This window comes from Chlorocebus sabaeus, chromosome 8, assembly GCF_047675955.1.
Source record: "Chlorocebus sabaeus isolate Y175 chromosome 8, mChlSab1.0.hap1, whole genome shotgun sequence".
In the NCBI taxonomy this organism is placed as follows: domain Eukaryota; kingdom Metazoa; phylum Chordata; class Mammalia; order Primates; family Cercopithecidae; genus Chlorocebus; species Chlorocebus sabaeus.
Window position 1 is genome coordinate 127,753,094 of NC_132911.1, and position 19,594 is coordinate 127,772,687.

At 40.9% G+C, this 19,594-nt stretch overlaps 1 protein-coding gene across 1 annotated transcript in view; it reads left to right on the forward strand.

Moving 5' to 3' along the window:
• Window positions 1-19,594, forward strand: part of FER1L6 (fer-1 like family member 6) — a 266,543-nt gene that overhangs the window by 117,315 nt on the left and 129,634 nt on the right. The window contains exons 8-12 of the mRNA XM_038000171.2: window positions 918-1,074; window positions 1,665-1,851; window positions 3,154-3,346; window positions 6,650-6,996; window positions 12,739-12,847. Coding sequence (XP_037856099.2) covers window positions 918-1,074; window positions 1,665-1,851; window positions 3,154-3,346; window positions 6,650-6,996; window positions 12,739-12,847 — 993 coding nt within the window. The remainder of the gene's footprint in view (window positions 1-917; window positions 1,075-1,664; window positions 1,852-3,153; window positions 3,347-6,649; window positions 6,997-12,738; window positions 12,848-19,594) is intronic.

The window sequence follows — 19,594 nt, forward strand, 5'->3', positions numbered from 1 at the left end:
CAGCAGCCTGAGTGTGAGGCATAAAGGAACAATGGAGTCTGGGAAAGGAGACAGGAGGGCTTGTGCTCCATATACAAGGGCAGTGGCTACTCAGCACCTTTGGTATTTACTGTCATGTAGAAATGTGATGCCAGTGGCTGGATGCAGGGGCTCACACCTATAATCCCAGCACTTTGGGAGGTCGAGGTGGGTGGATCACTTGAGGTCAGGAGTTTGAGACCAGCCTGGCCAATATGGTGAAACCCCATCTCTACTAAAGATACAAAAATTAGCTGGGCATGGTCGTGCACACCTGTAGTCCCAGCTACTTGGAAGGCTGAGGCAGGAGAATGGCTTGAACAAGGGAGGCAGAGGTTGCAGTGAGCCAAGATCATGCCATTGCTCTCCAGCCTGGGCATTGCAGCGAGACTCTGTCTCAAAAAAAAAAAAAAAAAAAAAAAAAAAAAAGAAAGAAATGGGAAGCCAGTATGGCCAGAACTTACCATTTTTAAAGAAAAGCCAGAAGTCTAGATTATGTAAGCCATCTTGGAAGTTTTGGCTTACAGTGAGGCCAAACAAAAAGACCTAGGAGCCACATTTACATCCTGTGGGTAAATAATATGTATGTGACTTCTACACTTCATTAATGCCCCCCATCCCATCAAAGATGGAACCTTGTCTCAGTGATTTCCACTAGGTCAATGGCTTCCCGAGAATCTATGGTAAATTGGGGGAAAAGATAGAGAACTGGTGGGAAGCAAAGGGAGAGGAGGGAAAGGAAGAGGGAAGCAGCATGAGGTTTGGAAATAACTGAGATGATTTACCACCCAGAGCAACAGAAGGAGGAGAGCCTGGGGGCCCGTGGCACATGGGAGAGAAAGGAGTGGGGCTACTGGGCCCATCTGTGAAGGATGTGAGCTGTCAGGGTGCTTTCACAGGTCATCAGTTCTGCGACAAGTGGGCCTTGCTCACAGACCCTGGTGACATCAGGACTGGCACCAAGGGATACCTGAAATGTGACATCAGCGTGATGGGGAAAGGCGACGTCTTGAAGACCAGCCCTAAAACTTCTGACACTGAGGAGCAAATAGAAAAGTAAGACAGGTCCATCCAGGGCTGTGCATAGAAATGATATGTCCAGTTTTAATCTCTTTCCCCTCCCTCACCCCTTTTCTTATTGGTACATGAGAACTGTGCTTGTCCTCAGCTTGGCCACCTGGGATTCTGCTCTACCAGGCACCAAGATGTGTCTTATTAAGGTATGACTCTCCTTCGGGAGGTCAGGTTCTAGGACAGGAACTGTCTGTCTGCCTATCATAACGCATAATAGATAAGCTATTCCTAAGCTTATCCAATTTTTCTGAATGTAACTGAATGTTCTTTAAAGGAATTATAATTTCAATCACTGGTTTGTGATGTGGGAAGACTTAAATGCACCTCTTTTAAGGTTCAGAGTGGGAGACAGTATTTATCCTATCATCTTAGGACCTGAATGAGTTTGCATTTGCTCTATTCATTCTGTTCTCTGTCATTTACACTAGAAAGAAAATTTCAGCAATGAATCTTAACTCTTTTCAGGTTTTTCTTATATTGGGATCTATCTTTCTGCCTCCAAATTGTTGCTGTCTTTTCTCTCTGTTTCTTCAATTGAGAGAGCTTTTCATTTGTTTTTGTCTCCCTCTAAGGAACCTTTTGATCCCCAATGGGTTTCCATCAGAGAGACCCTGGGCCAGATTCTATGTGAGACTCTACAAAGCAGAAGGGTTGCCCAAAATGAATTCAAGCATCATGGCGAACGTCACCAAGGCATTTGTGGGTGACAGTAAGGACCTGGTGGATCCCTTTGTGGAGGTCTCCTTTGCTGGGCAGATGGTGAGGAACCATTGTCACTAACACTGCCTGGCCTGGGCCAGGGCCCTGCTCTCTATCCAAGATATGTTTAATCAAATCAAATTAAATAAAAATTAGGAAGTGCCTTGAAAGCAAAAACTTGTCACTAAAAGGCAATGAGGCCAGGCGCAGTGGCTCACACCTGTAATCCCAGCACTTTGGGAGGCTGAGGCAGGTGAATCACTTGAGGCCAGATGCCCAAGACCAGCCTGGCCAACATGGTGAAACCCTGTCTCAACTAAAAACACAAAAAATTATCTGGGCGTGGTGGTCCATGTCTGTAATCCCAGCTACTGGGTGGCTAAGGCATAAGAATTGCTTGAACTTGACAGGCGGAGGTTGCAGTAGGCAGACATTGTACCACTGCACTCCAGGCTGGGCGACAGAGCAAGGCTCTGTCTTTAAAAAAAAAAAAAAAAAAAAAGAGGAAACGGGATGTGGCAGGGAAATAGGAGGGCTTTACCCACTGTTACCCACTCACTCTTCACTGGAGAAAATGGAAAGGAGCTATGGGTGGATTGTGGTTTAGGAACTAGGCAGACAGGCATCCTTCCTCACCCCCAGCTACTTCTCTGAGCTATTCAGTCCCCAGGTCCTGTAGAATTTCCACCCACCTCCTGACCTGTTCCACAATCTCCCCAGGTAGTCCTTGTCCTATGTAAGCCTGGACATCATGTTTCCCTGCTCAGAAGCCATTGGAAGTGTCAGGGTCTGGGTACGTGGTCAGAGATTAACTATGGTTGGCTGGATTTCGAAGCTTCAACTGACACACATGTTGTCTCTGCCATTAAAATACAGACCTACCCTGATTGTCTCCCCTTGGCAGGGGTGAATGCTGAAATATTTTTGACTTGGGCTGAACTTGGAGATCATATAAGACATTACCTCCATTTTATGACAAGAAACTGAGGTCCAGACTGGAAAAGTGATTCACAAAAGGTCATACTTCTACAAAATATGAGCTCACAGTCTAACTACATCCACTGCATTCCTGGAGATGCACATAACTCCCATTTGTAATACAGGTGTTAGTTTCACCCCAACCCCAATATGCTGATCTGAACTCCCTGAGGGCTGTGACTTGCCTTTGTCCCAGATACCTGGCATGGTGTCCAGCACAGAGTAGGTCATCAGTCATGTTCACTGAGTGTAACTGATTTTTGTGGGTGTCAGAAGCAGATTCATTATCTTTTAAAACTTACTTTGTATTTCCAACTGTCTTGAAGAGTTTTCTGTAGTCAGTCACTCCCTTCCATGACTCATGTCCTCCTGGCTTGTTTTTAGGGGCGAACCACAGTGCAAAAGAACTGTGCTGATCCTGTGTGGCATGAACAAGTGATCTTCAAGGAAATGTTCCCTCCCTTGTGTCGGAGGGTGAAAATCCAGGTGTGGGATGAAGGCAGCATGAATGACGTAGCACTGGCAACCCATTTCATTGACCTGAAGAAAATCTCCAATGAACAGGATGGAGACAAAGGTAAAGTCCCACCCATCTGACTTGAAAATGTCTCAAAATACTTGCTTTAGAGCCCTCGTCTTTAAAAGGGGTGGGCTAGAGTGGTGGTCCCCAGCCTTTTTGGCACCGGGGACTAGTTTTATGGAAGACTATTTTTCCATGGTTGGGTAGGGGGATGGTTTTAGGATGAAACTGTTCCACTTTAGATTGTCAGGCATTAGGAGCCTCCTCATAAGGAGCATGCAACCTAGGTCCCTCGTATGTGCCGTTCGCAGTATGCTTTGTACTCCTATGAGAATCTGTTGCCACCACTAATCTGACAGGTGGAGCTCAGGTGGTAATCCTCACTTGCCTGCTGGTCATCTCTTGTGGTCCAGTTCCTAACAGGATGGACACTGGCCCATCGCTCTGGGGGGTTAGGGGCCCCTGGGTTAGAGCACCTTCCATGTATTAGGCACTTTCCATGCTACTGTAGGGTCTGTGGTTTGAGTTGGTTCAGGGCAATGGATGAAACCAGGCTCTGGGAGCCAGGAGGTTTGCTCCTGGTCCCAGGTCTTCCACAAACACTGCTATGTGTCCTCGAGGAAGTCAGTCTTCCCATCATTGAAAAATGAGATGTTTAGAGTAAATCAGAGATGAGTAAACTAAGGTCTATGGGCCAAATATGGCCTACTACATATATTAGTATGGCCCACAAAATAAATGGTACCAACAGAAATTGCGTCTTCAACCCAATGATGGGAACATGAGAGCGCAGGAATGGCAGCGAGGAGCACTGACACGGTGAGCCAGGGCGGGAGCTGAGAGCCGCAGCTAATCCACCTAGCCAGCCGGGCGGAGGTCAGGTAGAAGAACTCCCACTCAGTATATGGCTCTTTATTTGCAAAACCCAAATTAGCAGATAATTCTCTAAAAAGCCCAACAAACCCTCCCTTCTTTAAATTCCCTGGCAATCTTTCTCTGTGCTATGAATTTATACTAATTGACATTTTTTTGCACACAGACATGCACATGCATGTATATCTACATACATACCATCACACATACATATATTACAAATGTATACACTTATAAATATATCACCTATCATCTGTATATAAAGTTAATGTAATTATTTTAATTTTTTCCTTGATTAGACTAAAGGCGTGTCAAGAGCAGAGAACAAGATTTACACATTTTTGTGTCCCTAACAGATACCATAGAGAGGCCTCAGTAAATAAATACCTTTGTCTAAATCTTTACATTATGGAAGTGTTTGCCACAAGATTGCTGTATGCACAAAGCATACTTGGCCCATGTATACAATTTCTCAGCTAGATGTAAACACGTTTTATTTACAACCTTTTAGGAACATCTTGATGGCATTCAGGAAGATAAACGTCAGTGGTTTAAAATATAGACATCTGGCTAACATGGCGAAACCCCGTCTCTACTAAAAAATACAAAAAACTAGCCGGGCGCGGTGGCGGGCGCCTGTAGTCCCAGCTACTCGGGAGGCTGAGGCAGGAGAATGGCGTGAACCCGGGAGGCGGAGCTTGCAGTGAGCTGAGATCGGGCCACTGCACTCCAGCCTGGGCGACAGAGCGAGACTCCGTCTCAAAAAAAAAAAAAAAAAAAAAAAAAAAATATAGACATCAGGACCACAAAATCTTTCTATCCTTTTTAATACAAAATTCTTATATTTAAGTCGACTCAAGGGAGGGCTAGAATCCAGTTTATGGGATTAGGGGATGGGAAATGTGTAGGCATAAAACTATTAATAATAGTAACATACATGGAAACATCTAATTGTCACACTAGAGGATTGTTAAGCAGATCATGATGTATTTGCTTTTTCATAATCATAGCCTATATTCTTAGCACTTCCTAAGGGCCTGTGTGAAACACTCAATTGATAGTTTCTTTTAATTTTGATAGATGAGGCAGATACTATTAGCATCTCCCTTTTAGAGGTGAGGAAACTGCAACACGGGAAAGTTTAAAAACTGCCCAAGGTCACACAGCTTGAACGTGACAGAGCTGAGATTTGAACTCAGGCTTCAGAGCCACCAGGCTGAACTGCCTGTCATCGAGATGTTGCCGTAGAGCTGTTCCCATAGACACTGCATTTTCTCGGACACTATGTATTAAGAAGGGAAAATATCAGCAGTAAGTTCAAATCATCAGGTCTTTTTATTTATTTATTTATTTATTTTGAGACGGAGTCTCGCTCTGTCGCCCAGGCTGGAGTGCAGTGGCTGGATCTCAGCTCACTGCAAGCTCCGCCTCCCAGGTTCACGCCATTCTCCTGCCTCAGCCTCCTGAGTAGCTGGGACTACAGGTGCCCGCCACCTCGCCCGGCTAGTTTTTCGTATTTTTCAGTAGAGACGGAGTTTCACCGTGTTAGCCAGGATGGTCTCGATCTCCTGACCTTGCGATCCACCCGTCTCGGCCTCCCAAAGTGCTGGGATTACAGGCTTGAGCCACTGCGCCCGGCCTGGGGTCTTTTTAATTCTACGTTCAGAACGTATCTCCAAACATTTACCTATCTCAGCCTCCACTACCTTCACCCTAGTTCAAGACACTGATCTTTAGTTTTGATGATGAAGTGGTCCTCGAACCAGTTAGCCCACATGCATTCTTCTAACCCTTCATATAACAGTCAGAGTGATCTTAAGACATATGATTATGTCACATCTTTGCTTAAATTCCTTTAAAACATTTCTGTAGATTTTAGGATAAAGGACAACATTTTTATCAAGGCCCCAAGACCCACCTACCTCTCCAGACTCTCCCACAGAGTTCATCTCTGGCTCCAACCTTTCTAACTGGCACATGCTGCTCCCTCTAGCCAGAATACACATTCTCTCTCTTCTCTGCCTGCCTAACTCCCCTCTATGTTACATCAGCCTGTTACTTTTTCTTGCAACACAAAGTGTGTTTCCTCCATAGTGTTTGCACTGTAAATATTTATTTGTTTAATGTTTACACCTGCTTTGTTCTCCAGCAGGCTCTGTTTAGTATCTAGCATGGTACCTGGCACTAAACATAGAGCCTACTGGAGAACGTGGGGGAATCAGTAAACATTTGATGAACAAGTGAACAGAACAGAATGTAGATTGGCATTTATGGTATCAGTACAACTGTGAACAAGTGTAAACATGAATGCAAAAAGGACTAGAAGGAAATACAGCAAGATGGCAATCATAGTTGTCTTTTGGTGATGGGATATCCTGTCAATGTTTTCTTTTGTCTTTCTTGGATATTCTACATTTTGAAATGAATGTATGCAACTTTTATAAAGCAAAAGCATAATGAGATAACTAAAACCTGGGGTCTCTCTAGGCTTTCTGCCCACCTTTGGGCCTGCCTGGATTAACCTGTATGGCTCGCCCAGGAACCACAGTCTGATGGATGACTACCAGGAAATGAACGAAGGCTTTGGGGAAGGCGTGTCATTCAGGGGCAGAATCTTGGTAGAAATTGCTGTGGAAATCCTCTCAGGAGGGGCACAGGAATCTAAATTTTCCAAGGCCCTGAAGGAGCTTAAGTTGCCTTCCAAGGACAAAGACTCCAAATCTTCCAAAGGTAAAGACAAGGCTGACAAAACTGATGATGGAAAATCCCAACAGGCTTCAAACAAAACTAACTCAACCGAGGTGGAGGTGGAACCGTTTGATGTCCCCCCAGAGGTAGGTCTGGGCATTGCTTTATGGCAATTTACCTGTGAGGTGAACCAGAGCAGCGACTGCCCCTTCCACAGGTTCCTGAAGGTGTTGTCAGAATATGTCTTATTCCCCCTGAAAAATTTGTGTTGGCCCAGCGCTGTTTTCTGAGGCTGGTCCGCTGCCCCCTCGTGCACACTTCACAGCCATCTGCCTGTGATAAATTCCTCTGAATCCCCCACTCCCCCAAATACAATTCCCATGGAAACCCAAGTAAAGAGAAGTAAAAGTGCTCCAGAGGAGTTGGTGGGAGTGGGTGGTACGGGATTGATTAAACTCTATCTGTGGCCTAATTTTGTTCAGTTGTGTTAGCTTGGAGTAAGCTCCGGATGGGAGATAATTTTGGATGAGGAATGAAGAGGAGGAAGAGTAGGTGACAAGCTGGGATATAAGAAATTGAGAAACCTATTCCCCTACCCCAAACCTGCGGGGGAAATCACAACTTTAGGGAATGCTTATTACTCACCATGAAGCATGTTAGCACTTTCCTAGCCCGGTACTGTCTTGTGGGAAAGAGATCTGAGACTCTAAAAGGAATACAAATGGTGGCCATATTCTCTTTACTATTTAGTTTATCAATGGTAACTTGCAGTTAAGCAAATGAGAGAGCTTCATGTTTTGTCAGTAACGGTGGTAGGTAGATTCCAGCTCCCAGCTTGGCTAATTCTGCCTCTGGAAGTGTGCTTCTCGGTCGACTAGGCAATAATTTTGAGTAGGGAAGGGAGGCGATGCCTGAAATCCCAGAGCTGTTCATTTCTAGGAGAGACTGGAGAGTCCAAAGGAGTATAGCAGCAGATCACCTTAGCCTTGGAAGAGGTATTTGTTTTTGTTGCTGGGATCTAATAAATTTTTTTTTATTATACTTTAAGTTCTAGGGTACATGTGTGCAACGTGCAGGTTTGTTACATATGTATACATGTGCCATGTTGGTGTGCTGCACCCATTAACGCGTCATTTACATTAGGTGTATCTCCTAATGCTACCCCTCCCTGCTTCCCCAACCCCACAACAGGCCCCAGTGTGTGATGTTCCCCTTCCTGTGTCCAAGTGTTCTCATTGTTCAATTCCCACCTATGCGTGAGAACATGCGGTGTTTGGTTTTTTGTCCTTGCGATAGTTTGCTGAGAATGATGGTTTTCAGCTTCATCTATGTCCCTACAGAGGACATGAACTCATTCTTTTTTATGGCTGCATAGTATTCCATGGTGTATATGTGCCACATTTTCTTAATCCAGTCTATCATTGTTGGACACTTGGGTTGGTTCCAAGTCTTGGCTATTGTGCACACGTATGTTTATTGTGGCACTAATACATTTTAAGAAACCATGTAGGTGAGCGGTTGGAGCACAGAGCTAGAAATCTTGGGGTGGGCTGTAGTTATGGCTCCGATACTAACACCTCTCTGTGTTTTAATTTACCCATCAATAAAATGAGATAGTTAATAGTTACCCTGCCATAGGCATCTTCGGGGGTTAAATGAGGAAATGCATGTAAAATGGTTCGCAGAGTTCTTAGCACATACATAGGAAGCAGGCAATGCATTTGTTGTTGTTGTCGTCAGTGTCGCTATGGTTTTCTCCCACCCCCAGGGAGCAGCTATTCAGAGCTTTCCAATCTGTTTGTGACTTTGGAAATTCAGTGGACCTCCCCAGTTCTCTCCTCTGAACTCACATACTGTATTGGAAAATATTGTCTGAAAATGTGTGTGCCAGTTTGTTATGGTTAGAACTTACATTATCTATATGGGATTGTGTTTAGGGGTGTTTCTTGAGAATACATGCCAACTTTGGAGACTTAACTTTGAACTTCACCAGAAGTTGTGGGTGGCTTAGTAGCTACCTAAGCTGATATCTCCATCTATCCCTGTAGTCGTTTTTCCTGCTGTGGGTTGAAGCTGTCTATTCTTTTCTAGACAAGGATTGCCAAGTAGAAAGAGGCTGGAAAAATATTTTCTTAATCCAAGTAGAAATATCTTTAAGATATTTTGCTGAAGACTTGAAGTAGATTCTATCAGAAAGCAAGGGAAGTTGTGAACTTATTTGGGGTAGAAAGTACATTTCTCTGCAGGCTGTGGGGGTGTATCTTGGCTATTGTGCAATAGGTAATAGGAGAGAGGTAAAATTCAGACACTGTTTAAACCCTTATTTCCCCTCCCTCCTCTCTTCTTCTTGACTTCTTGTTTGTGACCAGTATCTTGTTGGGTTTATTAGTTATCTACAGCTGCATGACAACATATCTCAAAACTTGGCAGCTTAAGACAACAAACATTTATTTTCTCTGTAGATGAGGAATTTGGCAATAGCGTAGCTCAGTGGTTCTGCCTCCGGATCTCATGAAGTTTCCATCAAGGCGTTGGCAGGGGCTGTCGTGATCTGAAGGTTTGACTGTGGCTGGAAAACCCACTTTGAAGATGACTCCCTCACATGGCAGGAGACTGTGATTCTTTGTTGGCTTTTGGCAGGAGGCCTCATCCTCATTCTGTGGCTCCTCCTACAGACTGTTTGAGGATCCTGTGACATGGCAGCTGGCCTTCCCCAGAGCAGGTGATCCAAGAGGGAGCAAGGTTGAAACTGTCTTTCATGACCTGGCCACAGAAGCCACACATTGACATATCTGCTATGTTCTGTTTGTTAGAAATAAATCATTTAGTCCAGCCCATTCTCAAAGGGAGGAGAATTAGGCTTCACTTTTTGAGGGGATGATTAGCAAAGCATTTGTGGATATATTTTAAAGCCACCACACTGGGCTTCAACCTTCCTCACACCTGAACAGCTCATGGCTCACCCTCATCAACATGATGATGCCCTTTCTTGTGGCATCCTCTTTTTCAACTGGTTCTCAAGCTCCAATCTCCCCAGCTGCAGCTGTACCTTCACTGCCCATCTGGACAGCTGAGAGATCCCATGATGCTGACTTTGTCAACTCACCCTTGTTACCCCTCAAAGCTTATCTCCCCTGTGCCAAATTTTCACAGATCATAGCCAATCTAAAAATGGGTTCATTTTAAAAATTCTGTGAATACACTGACTAGCTTCTTACTTAAATGTCATCCTTGATATTGGTAAGAATAAAAATAGAGCCTAACTCCATGGAGTTTATGATATAGAAGGAGAGGTATGAAATATAAATGTAACAGGAAGTAGAAAGTGGTAAGTGCTTTGAGGAGGTACAGATAAAGTGCTGTTATTTCCTGGAGTGAGTGAAGTATGATTATTAAAATGTCAAGCCCCCAAGTAAGATAGCTGGATGTAAGTTGTGGCAGTATGGTGCAGTGGTTACTGCTTGGCCTCTAAAGAAACATTGCCTGCATTTGAATCTGAGTAAGTGACTTAACCTCCTTATGCTTGTTTCCAAGAATAACCTCTTGCTTCTCAGCCTCTTACTAAGGATTTGATAAATGAATATATGCAAAAATGCTCAGAACAGAGCCTCATACATAGTGCTCAATAAATTTTAGATATGCTTAATAATTTGGGCAGAGATTTAATCTCTCACTAGACTGCAGTGTCATCGTCTGTGAGTGAGTAAAGTAGAAATGCCTCTTTCCTGGTGTAGTTGTGGAATTACAGGATATAATGTGGGCAAAATTCTTAATACCATATCTCACGCATAGTAAGAGGTCAGTAAACATTACCTATCATCATTTTACCAGCTTGAGGAGCTGAGATGTGCTTCCAGAATGGAAAGACATTTGAGTTAAACCTTGTGGGATGGGTGGAATTAAGACATCAATTCTGCCCTGCTGAAATACTTATTTTGACTGCCATTTATGGTGATATGTGTAGGCTTTTTACTAGGTGCTTGACATGAATGATATCATTTCTGCCCCTTCTCCTCCCTGAAAGCCCAATGATGGTGGTTATTTCGCAGGTGAGGAACGTGACACCCAGAGAATAGACATGATTTGCTTAAAGTCAATCAGCCTGGGAGTGGAAGGGTTGAGATTTAAAGAAGGATTTGTTTGTCTGGCTCTGGATCCTGAAATTCTTCTCTTGGCTACATGGCCTACATTCCCTCCAGGTCTCTTAGTAGTTCCTCGTTTTGTGGCTTTTATTTTTAGTGACAGGGTCTTGCTATGTTACCCAGGCTAGCCTCAAACTCCCGGGCTCAAATGATCTTCCTGCCACAGCCTTCCGAGTAGCTGACATTACAGGTGTGTGCCACCACACCCAGCTTCTCTCCATGGTTTTTAACTTCCTCCTAGAGAGTAAACTCAGCCTCAGGAAGGTGAGATAGGAGGCTAGTTAATATTCAGTGGATAGAGTGGTAGGAGGAGGGTATGCTAGATGACTAAGATCCAGCACTGAGCCTCTCCCTGTTCGACATTTTCTGGTCACAAGGAACATTTCCTAGGAAGACTGGCACCACAGTAGCTTCTGTATGAAAGAAGGGGGTATCATTCACCTAATGATATGGAAACCCTTTGGCTCTCTGAGGCACCTGTCTAGGGCTCTCGACTTAATGGAGCTCTTGATCCCTGGGGCCACAATTGCTTTATTTCCTTAGATTGTCCTTATGGCCGTTTCTGCAGAGTTCAACAAATCCAGTTGCAAAACCAGGAAGCACAGAATGTATGGCTCCAGTTGACTTAGCCTCTTAGCTCAGAAATGAAATGCTGTGTCAGTGGATCCAGCAACATCCACTCCCTGAAGCATCAGTCTTTTTCCTTGTCAATAAGAGTCATTTGCAAATAATTGTGTATTCCCTTGTGATGACTACTGTCTTACAACTTGTTATAGTCTAGTCTTCCAGACTGTGGGCTTCTTGAGAAGGCAGCCTTGTTGGAAACCAGGCCTTGAGTCTTGGGTGACTTTACTTTGCTGTGTGTGACCTTGGGAAGCTGCTTAGTATCTCTGAGCATTAGTTTATTCGGGTAAAATGTAGAGGTTGGAGTAAATGAACTCTAAGGTCCTTTTTAATATGAAGGCACCTGTGATTCTGGGACCTGTGTACCCTTCACAGCAGCAACCACAGTGCATGTAACACACCCTGGATACACATGATTGGCCAGTGCTTATACATGTGACTAATCTGCTGTTTCTTTTTATCTGGACTTGCTTATTTGGGGAAGTAAGGTTTGATTCTGGTCAGCGTTAATGCACTGGGTTAATACATGTTTGAATTCAAAGAGCACTGGGTCTGTGATGAGTATACTTGGGAAAATTACTTGACAACCTCAAGCTTTAGTTCCCTCAGTTTTCTTATCTGTTAAATGGGAATGATCCAAATTTTGGCCTCTTAAGGTTGCAAGGAGGAACAAACAACATACTGTATCTGACTACCCTGTGTAAGCCATAAAGTTATGCTCAAATCTGAGGATTTTATACTGTAATTCTGTTTCTTATCTTTGATTTTCTGTTTTCTGAAACCCCAATCTCCAGAAGGTAATTCCAAACCCATGTCTCACCAGCAGCATCCTAGAAGGATGTGCACACCAAGTTTATTTGTTAAAATAAAAGGAGTTTTGTTTTAAGGTAGAAGCTCGGAAGGTTGAGACGGCATCATTCTAGATGAATGACTAAATTTGGATCTGCAGTTTGCAGATCCTGATTCATACATTTGATCTGGGGGGAAATGCTGTGCCATTTCAGGCTGAAACAGATTCCCAAATGTTTATAAATTATGCTGGATGAGGCCAGCATCACAAAATCAGCTGCCTAATGAGAGAAAAAGCCAGTTCTGCCTAATAATTTTGTTTTCTTTCTGTAGATTGTACCAGAAAAAAATGAGGAATTTTTACTCTTTGGAGCGTTTTTTGAAGCTACCATGATTGACCGGAAGATTGGAGATAAACCCATCAGCTTTGAAGTTTCTATTGGTAAGTACAGATAAGCACAGTGCCAGGCACATAGCATGGATTTAGTACCTATTTCTTGAATAAATGAGTTAGTGCCTTACATGAAGATAATAGCACTCTGGTGGAGGTTTGCATCTCAGAATGAGATGAACAATTCCTTGTCTACCCTATTGTCAATATATAGGGGATAGATTTATTTTCTTTTAAATTTAATTTTGAAGTTTTTTGGGTACATCGTAGGGGTATATATTTATGGGATACATGAGATTTTGATATAGCTATACAATATGTAATAATCCCACTAGCGTATATAGGGTATCTATCACCTCAAGCATTTATCCTTTCTTTGGTTACTAACAATCCAATTACACTCTTTTAGTTATTTAAAAATGTACAATAAGTTGTTGTTGACTGTACTCAGCCTGTTGTACTATCAAATACTAGATCTTATTCATTCTATTGAACGATTTTTTTTTTTTTTTTTTTTTTTTGAGACAGAGTCTTGCTCTGTCGCCCAGGCTGGAGTGCAGTGGCGCAATCTTGGCTCACTGCAAGCTCCGCCTCTCGGGTTCATGCCATTCTCCTGCCTCAGCTTCCCCAGTAGCTAGGACTACAGGCACCCGCCACCACGCCTGGCTAATTTTTTGTATTTTTAGTAGAGACGAGGTTTCACTGTGTTAGCCACGATGGTCTCAATCTCCTGACCTTGTGATCTGCCCACCTCGGCCTCCCAGCATGTTGGGATTACAGGCGTGAGCCACCACGCCCGGCCTGAATGATATTTTTGTACCCATTAACCATCTGCACTTCTCCTCTGCCTCCCACTACCCTTCCCAGCCTTTGGTAACCATCATTCCACTCTCTATCTCAGTGAGTTTAATTGTTTGAATTTTTAGCTTCTCCAAATGAGTAAGAACATGTGAAGTTTGTCTTTCAGTGCCTGGCTTGTTTCACTTAACATGATGACCTCCAGTTCCATCCATGTTGCTGCAAATGGCAGGATCTCATTCTTTTTCATGGCTGAATAGTACTCCATTGTGTATATGCATCACGTTTTCTTTATCCATTCATCTGTTGATGGACATTTAGGTTGCTTCCAAATCTGAGCTATTGTAAACAGTGCTATAACAGACATAGAAGTGCAGACATCTCTTTGATATACTAACTTCCTTTCTTTTGGATATACATCCAATGGTGGGATTGCTGGCTCATATGGTAGTTCTATTTTTAGTTTTCTGAGGAACCTCCAAACTGTTCTCCGTAGTGGTTGTACTAATTAGCATTCCCATCAACAGTGTATGAGGGTTCACTTTTCTCTACATCCTCACCAGCATTGTTATTAACCTGTTATTTGGAGACAAGCCATTTTAACTGGTGAAACGATACATAATTGAAGTTTGATTTACATTTCTCTGATGATTAATGATGCTGAGCACCTTTTCATATGCCTGTTTGCCGAAATGTCTATTCAGCTCTTTTACCTATTTTAAAATCAGATTATTGGGTTTTTTTTTCCTATAAAGTTGTTAGAGCTCCTTATATCTTCTGGTTATTAATCACTTGTCAGATAGATAGGATGCAGATATTTTCTTCTGTTCTGTGGGTTGTCTCTTCACTTTATGAATTGTTTTCTTTGCTGTACATCAGCTTTTTAACTCGATGTGATCCCATTTGTCCATTTTTGTTTTGGTTGCATATGCTTGTGGTATATTACTCAAGAAATCTTTGCCCAGACCAATGCCCTGGAGAGTTTTCCCAGTGTTTTCTTACAGTAACTTCATAGTTTGAGGCCTTAGATTTAAGTCTTTAATCCATTTTGATTTGGTTTTTGTATATGGTGGAACATAGGGGTCTAGCTTCATTCTTCTTTATATGGATATCCAGTTTACCCAGCACCATTTATTGGAGAGACTGTCCTTTTCCCGACATTTGTTCTTGAGACTTGTCAAAAATGAGTTCACTGGCTAGGCATGGTGGCTCACGCCTGTAATCCCAGCAGTTTGGGAGGTTGAGGCGGGTGGATCTTGAGGTCAGGAGTTCGAGACCATGGTGAAACCCCGTCTCTACTAAAAACACAAAAATTAGCCTGGCATGGTGGTGTATGTCTGTAATCCCAGCTACTCGGGAGGCTGAGGCAGGAGAATCGCTTGAACTCGGGAGGCGGAGGTTGCAGTGAACCAAGAGTACCGCTGCATTCCAGCCTGGGTGACAGAAAGCAACTCTGTCTCAAAAAAAAAAAAAAAAAAAGCTCTCTATAGATGAATAGTTTTTCTGGGTTCTCTATTCTGTTCCATTGGTCCATGTGTCTGTTGTCATGCCAGTACCATACTGTTATGGTTACTACAGCTCTGCAGCATAATTTGAAATCAGGTAGTATGATTCCTTCAGTTTTGTTCTTTTTGCTTAGAATATCTTTGGCTATTCTGTGTCTTTTGTGGTTCCATGTAAATTTTAGGATTTTTTCTATTTCTATGAAGAATGTCATTGGTTTTGATAGAGATTGAATTGAATCTGTAGTTTGCTTTGGGTAGTGTGGATGTTTTAACAATACTGATTCTTCCAATCCATGAACATGGAATATGTCTCTATTTTTTTGTGTCCTCTTCAATTTATTTCATCAGTGTTTTATAGTTTTCATTGTGGAGATCTTTCACTTCTTTGATTAAGTTTATTCCTAGGTATTTTATTTTATTTACAGCTATTGTAAATGGGATTACTTTCTTGATTTCCTTTTCACATTGTTCACTGTTGGCATATAAAAATGCTACTGATTTTTAAATGTTGATTTTGCATCCTGCAACTTTACTGAATTTGTTGATCAGTTCTAACAGTTTTTTGGTGGAGTATTTAGGTTTTTCCAAATATAAGATCATATCATCGGCAAACAAGGATTATTTGCCTACTTCATTTCCTATTTGGATGCCCTTTATTTCCTTCTCTTGTCTGATTTCTCTCTCTAGGACTCCCAGTATCATGTTGTGTAACAGAGATGAAAGTGGGCATGTTTTTCTTGTTCCAGCTATTACAGGAAAGGCTTTCAGTTTTTTTTCCATTCAGTGTGAAACTAGCTGTGTGTCTGTCATATATTGCTTTTATTGGATTGAGGTATGTTCCTTCTGTACTCAGTGTTTTGAGAGTTTTTCAATCACGAAGAGATGTTAAATTTTATCAAATGCTTTTTCAACATAAGTTGGAATGATCACATGGTTTTTGTCCATTCTGTTGACGTGATGTATCATATTGATTTGTGTATGTTGAACTATCCTTGCATCCTTGGTATAAATCCCACTTGGTCACATTTTTAATGTGTTGTCAAATTTGGTTTGCTAGTGTTTTGTTGAGGATTTTTGCACTAATGCTGATCAGGGATATTGTCCTGTAATTTTCTTTTTTGGTGTGTCTTTGTATGGTTTTGGTCTCAGGGTAATACTGGCCTTGTAGAATGAGTTTGGAAGTATTCTGTCCTCTTCCATTTTCTGTATTGGAATTCTTTTTAAAAAATATTTTAAAAATATGAGTAGTTTTAGTAATACAAGTAGTTTTTGGTAACATAGATGAATTGTATTCATCCATAGTGAAGTCTAGGATTTTACTGCACCCGTCACCTAAGTAGTGTACATTGTACCCAGTGTGTAGTTTTTTATCCTTTGTCCTCTTCTACCCTCTTCCTTCTGAGTCTCCAAAGTCCGTTATACCATTCTGTATGATTTTCATATCTATAGCTTAGCTCCTGCTTATAAGTGAGAACATAGGGTATTTGGTTTTCCATTCCTGAGTTACTTCACTTAGAGTAATGACCTCCAGCTCCATCCAAGCTGCTGCAAAAGACATTATTTTATTCTTTTTTATGGCTAAGTAGTATTCCATAGTGTATGTATAACACATTTTCTTTATCTACTCATTCATCAATCGGCATTAAGGTTAGTTCCATATCTTTGCAATTGTGAATTGTGCTGAAACAAACATAAACATGCAGGGGTCTTTTTGATATAATGATCTTTTTTCCTTTGGGTAGATAACCAGTAGTAGGATTGCTGAATTGAATGGTAGATCTACTTCTAGTTCCTATGTTTTCTTCTAGGATTTTTGTGGTTTCTGGTCTTAGATTTAAGTCCTTGATCCATCTTGAGTTGATTTTTGTATACGATACAGATCCAGTTTTATTCTTCTATACGTGGCTATCCAGTTTTCCTAGCACCATTTATTAAATAGGGTGTTCTTTCTCCAAATTATGTTTTTGTATGCTTTGTCAAAATTCAGTTGGTTGTAAGTATTGGCTTTATTTCTGGGTTCTCTATTCTGTTCCATTGGTCTATGTATCTGTTTTTATACCAATAACATGCTGTTTTAGTAACTATATTCTTGCAGTATAACTTGAAATCAGGTAATGTGATGCTCCCAGATTTGTTCTTTTTGTTTAGGATTGCTTTGGCTATGTGTGCTCTTTTTTGGTTTTACATGAATTTTAGGATTGTTTCTAATTCTGTGAAAAATGATTTGGTATTTTGATAGGAACTGTGTTGAATTTCTAGATTGCTTTGAGTAGTATGGTCATTTTCACAATGCTAAGTTTTCTAATCCATGAGCATGAGATGTGTTTCCATTTGTGTCATCTATGATTTCTTTCAGCAGTGTTTTGTAGTTCTCCTTGCAGAGAAATTTCACCTCCTTGGTTAAGTATATTCCTAGTTTTTTGTTTTTTTGTTTTTTTCTTTTTTTGCAGCTATTGTAAAAGGGATTGAGTTTTTTATGTGATTCTCAACTTGGAAGTTGTTGGTATATAGCAGTGCTATGGATGTGTGTACATTGATTTTGTAACCTGAGACTTTGATGAATTTGTTTATCAAGTCTAGGAGCCTTTAGGGTTTTCTAGGTATATTATATGATTAGCAAACTGCAATAGTTTGACTTCCTCTTTTCCTATTTGAATGCCCTTTATTTCTTTCTCTTGCCTGATTGCTCTGGTTAGGACTTCCAGTATTAAGTTGCATAGAAGTTGTGAGAGTGGCATCCTTGTCCTGTTCCAGTTCTTAGGGGAAATGCTTTCAACTTTTCCCTGTTCAATATAATGTTGGCTGAGGGTTTTTCATATAGGGCTTTTATTATTTTGAGGTATGTCCCTTCCATGCTTACTTTTCTGATGGTTTTTTAAATCATAAAATGATGCTGTATTTTATTGAATGCTTTTGCTGCATCTCTTGAGATGACCATATGGTTTTTAATTCTGTTTATGTGATGTATCACTTATATTGACTTTCATACATTAAACCATCCCTGCATCCCTGGAATGTAACGTACTTGATGATGGTGTATTTTCTTTTTGATGTGCTGTTGGATTTGGTTTGCTAGTATTTTGTTGAAGATTTTTGCATCTGTGTTTATCAGGGATATTGGTCTGTGATTTTCTATTTTCATTATGTCCTTTCCCGGTTTTGGAATCAGGGTGATATTGGCTTCACAGAATGAGTTAGAAAGAATTCCCTCTTTCTCAATCTTTTGGAACAGTTTCAGTAGAATTGGTACTAACTCTTTTATGAATGTCTGGTAGAATTCAGCTGTGAATCCATCTGGCCCTAGGATTTTTTTTGTTGTTGGCATTTTTTTTTTATTTTATTGCTGACTCAATCTCACTGCTTGTTGTTGGTCTCTTCAGGGTTTCTATTTCTTCCTTTTTTAATCTAGGAATGTTGTATGTTTCCAGGAATTTATCCATCTCCTCTAGATTTTCTAGTTTGTTTACATAGAAGTGTTCATAGTAGTCTTGAATGATCTTTTGTATTTTTGTTGTGTCAGTGGTAGTGTCTCCATTTTAATTTCTAATTGAGATTATTTGTATCTTCCATCTTCTTCTTTTCTTGGTTAATATAGATAATGATCTATTGATTTTGTTTATGTTTTTAAAGAACCATTTTTTTGTTTCATTGATCTCCTATTTTTTTGGTTTTAATTTCATTTAGTTCTGCTTTGATCTTTGTTATTTCTTTTCTTCTGCTAGCTCTTTGAGTTTTGGTTTTTTGCTATTTTTCTAGTTCCTTGAGGTATGACATTGGGTTGTCAATTTGTGATCTATCAGACTTTTTGATGTAGGCATTTAGTGCTAAAAACTTTCCTCTTAGCACTGCTTCTGCTGTAGCCCAGAAGTTTTGGTAAGTTGTGTCACTATTATCATTTATTTCAAAGAATTTTTAAATTTCCATCTTGATTTCATTGTTAAACCAAAAATCATTCAGGAGCAGACTAATTTCCATGTATTTGTAGTTTTGAAGAGTCCTTTTGGAATTGATATCTAGTTTTGTTCTATGGTCTGAGAAGATACTTGATATGATTTCAATTTTTACAAAGTTTGAGACTTGTGTCCTATCATATGGTCTATCTTAGAGAATATTCCATGCTGATGAAAAGAATGTATATTCTGCTTGATGATTATATCCCTTGATGATGTCCTTTTTGCAATCAATCTCCCAGGAGTTCTTTGAGCTTCTTATATTTGGGTATCTAAATCTCTAAGAAGGCCAGTGAATTTTTCCTTAATTATTTTTCAAATAAGTTTTTCAAACTTTTTGCTTTCTCTTCTCCCTCAGGAACACCAATTATTTTTACATTTTGCCATAATCCATATTTCTTGGAGACTTTGTTCATTTCCTTCAATTCTTTTTTGTTTTTGTCTGATTGGGTTAAATCAAAAGCCTTGTCTTTGAGCTCTGAAATTCTTTCTTCTACTTGGTCTAGTCTACTGTTGAAACTTTCCACTGTATTTTGTAATTCCCT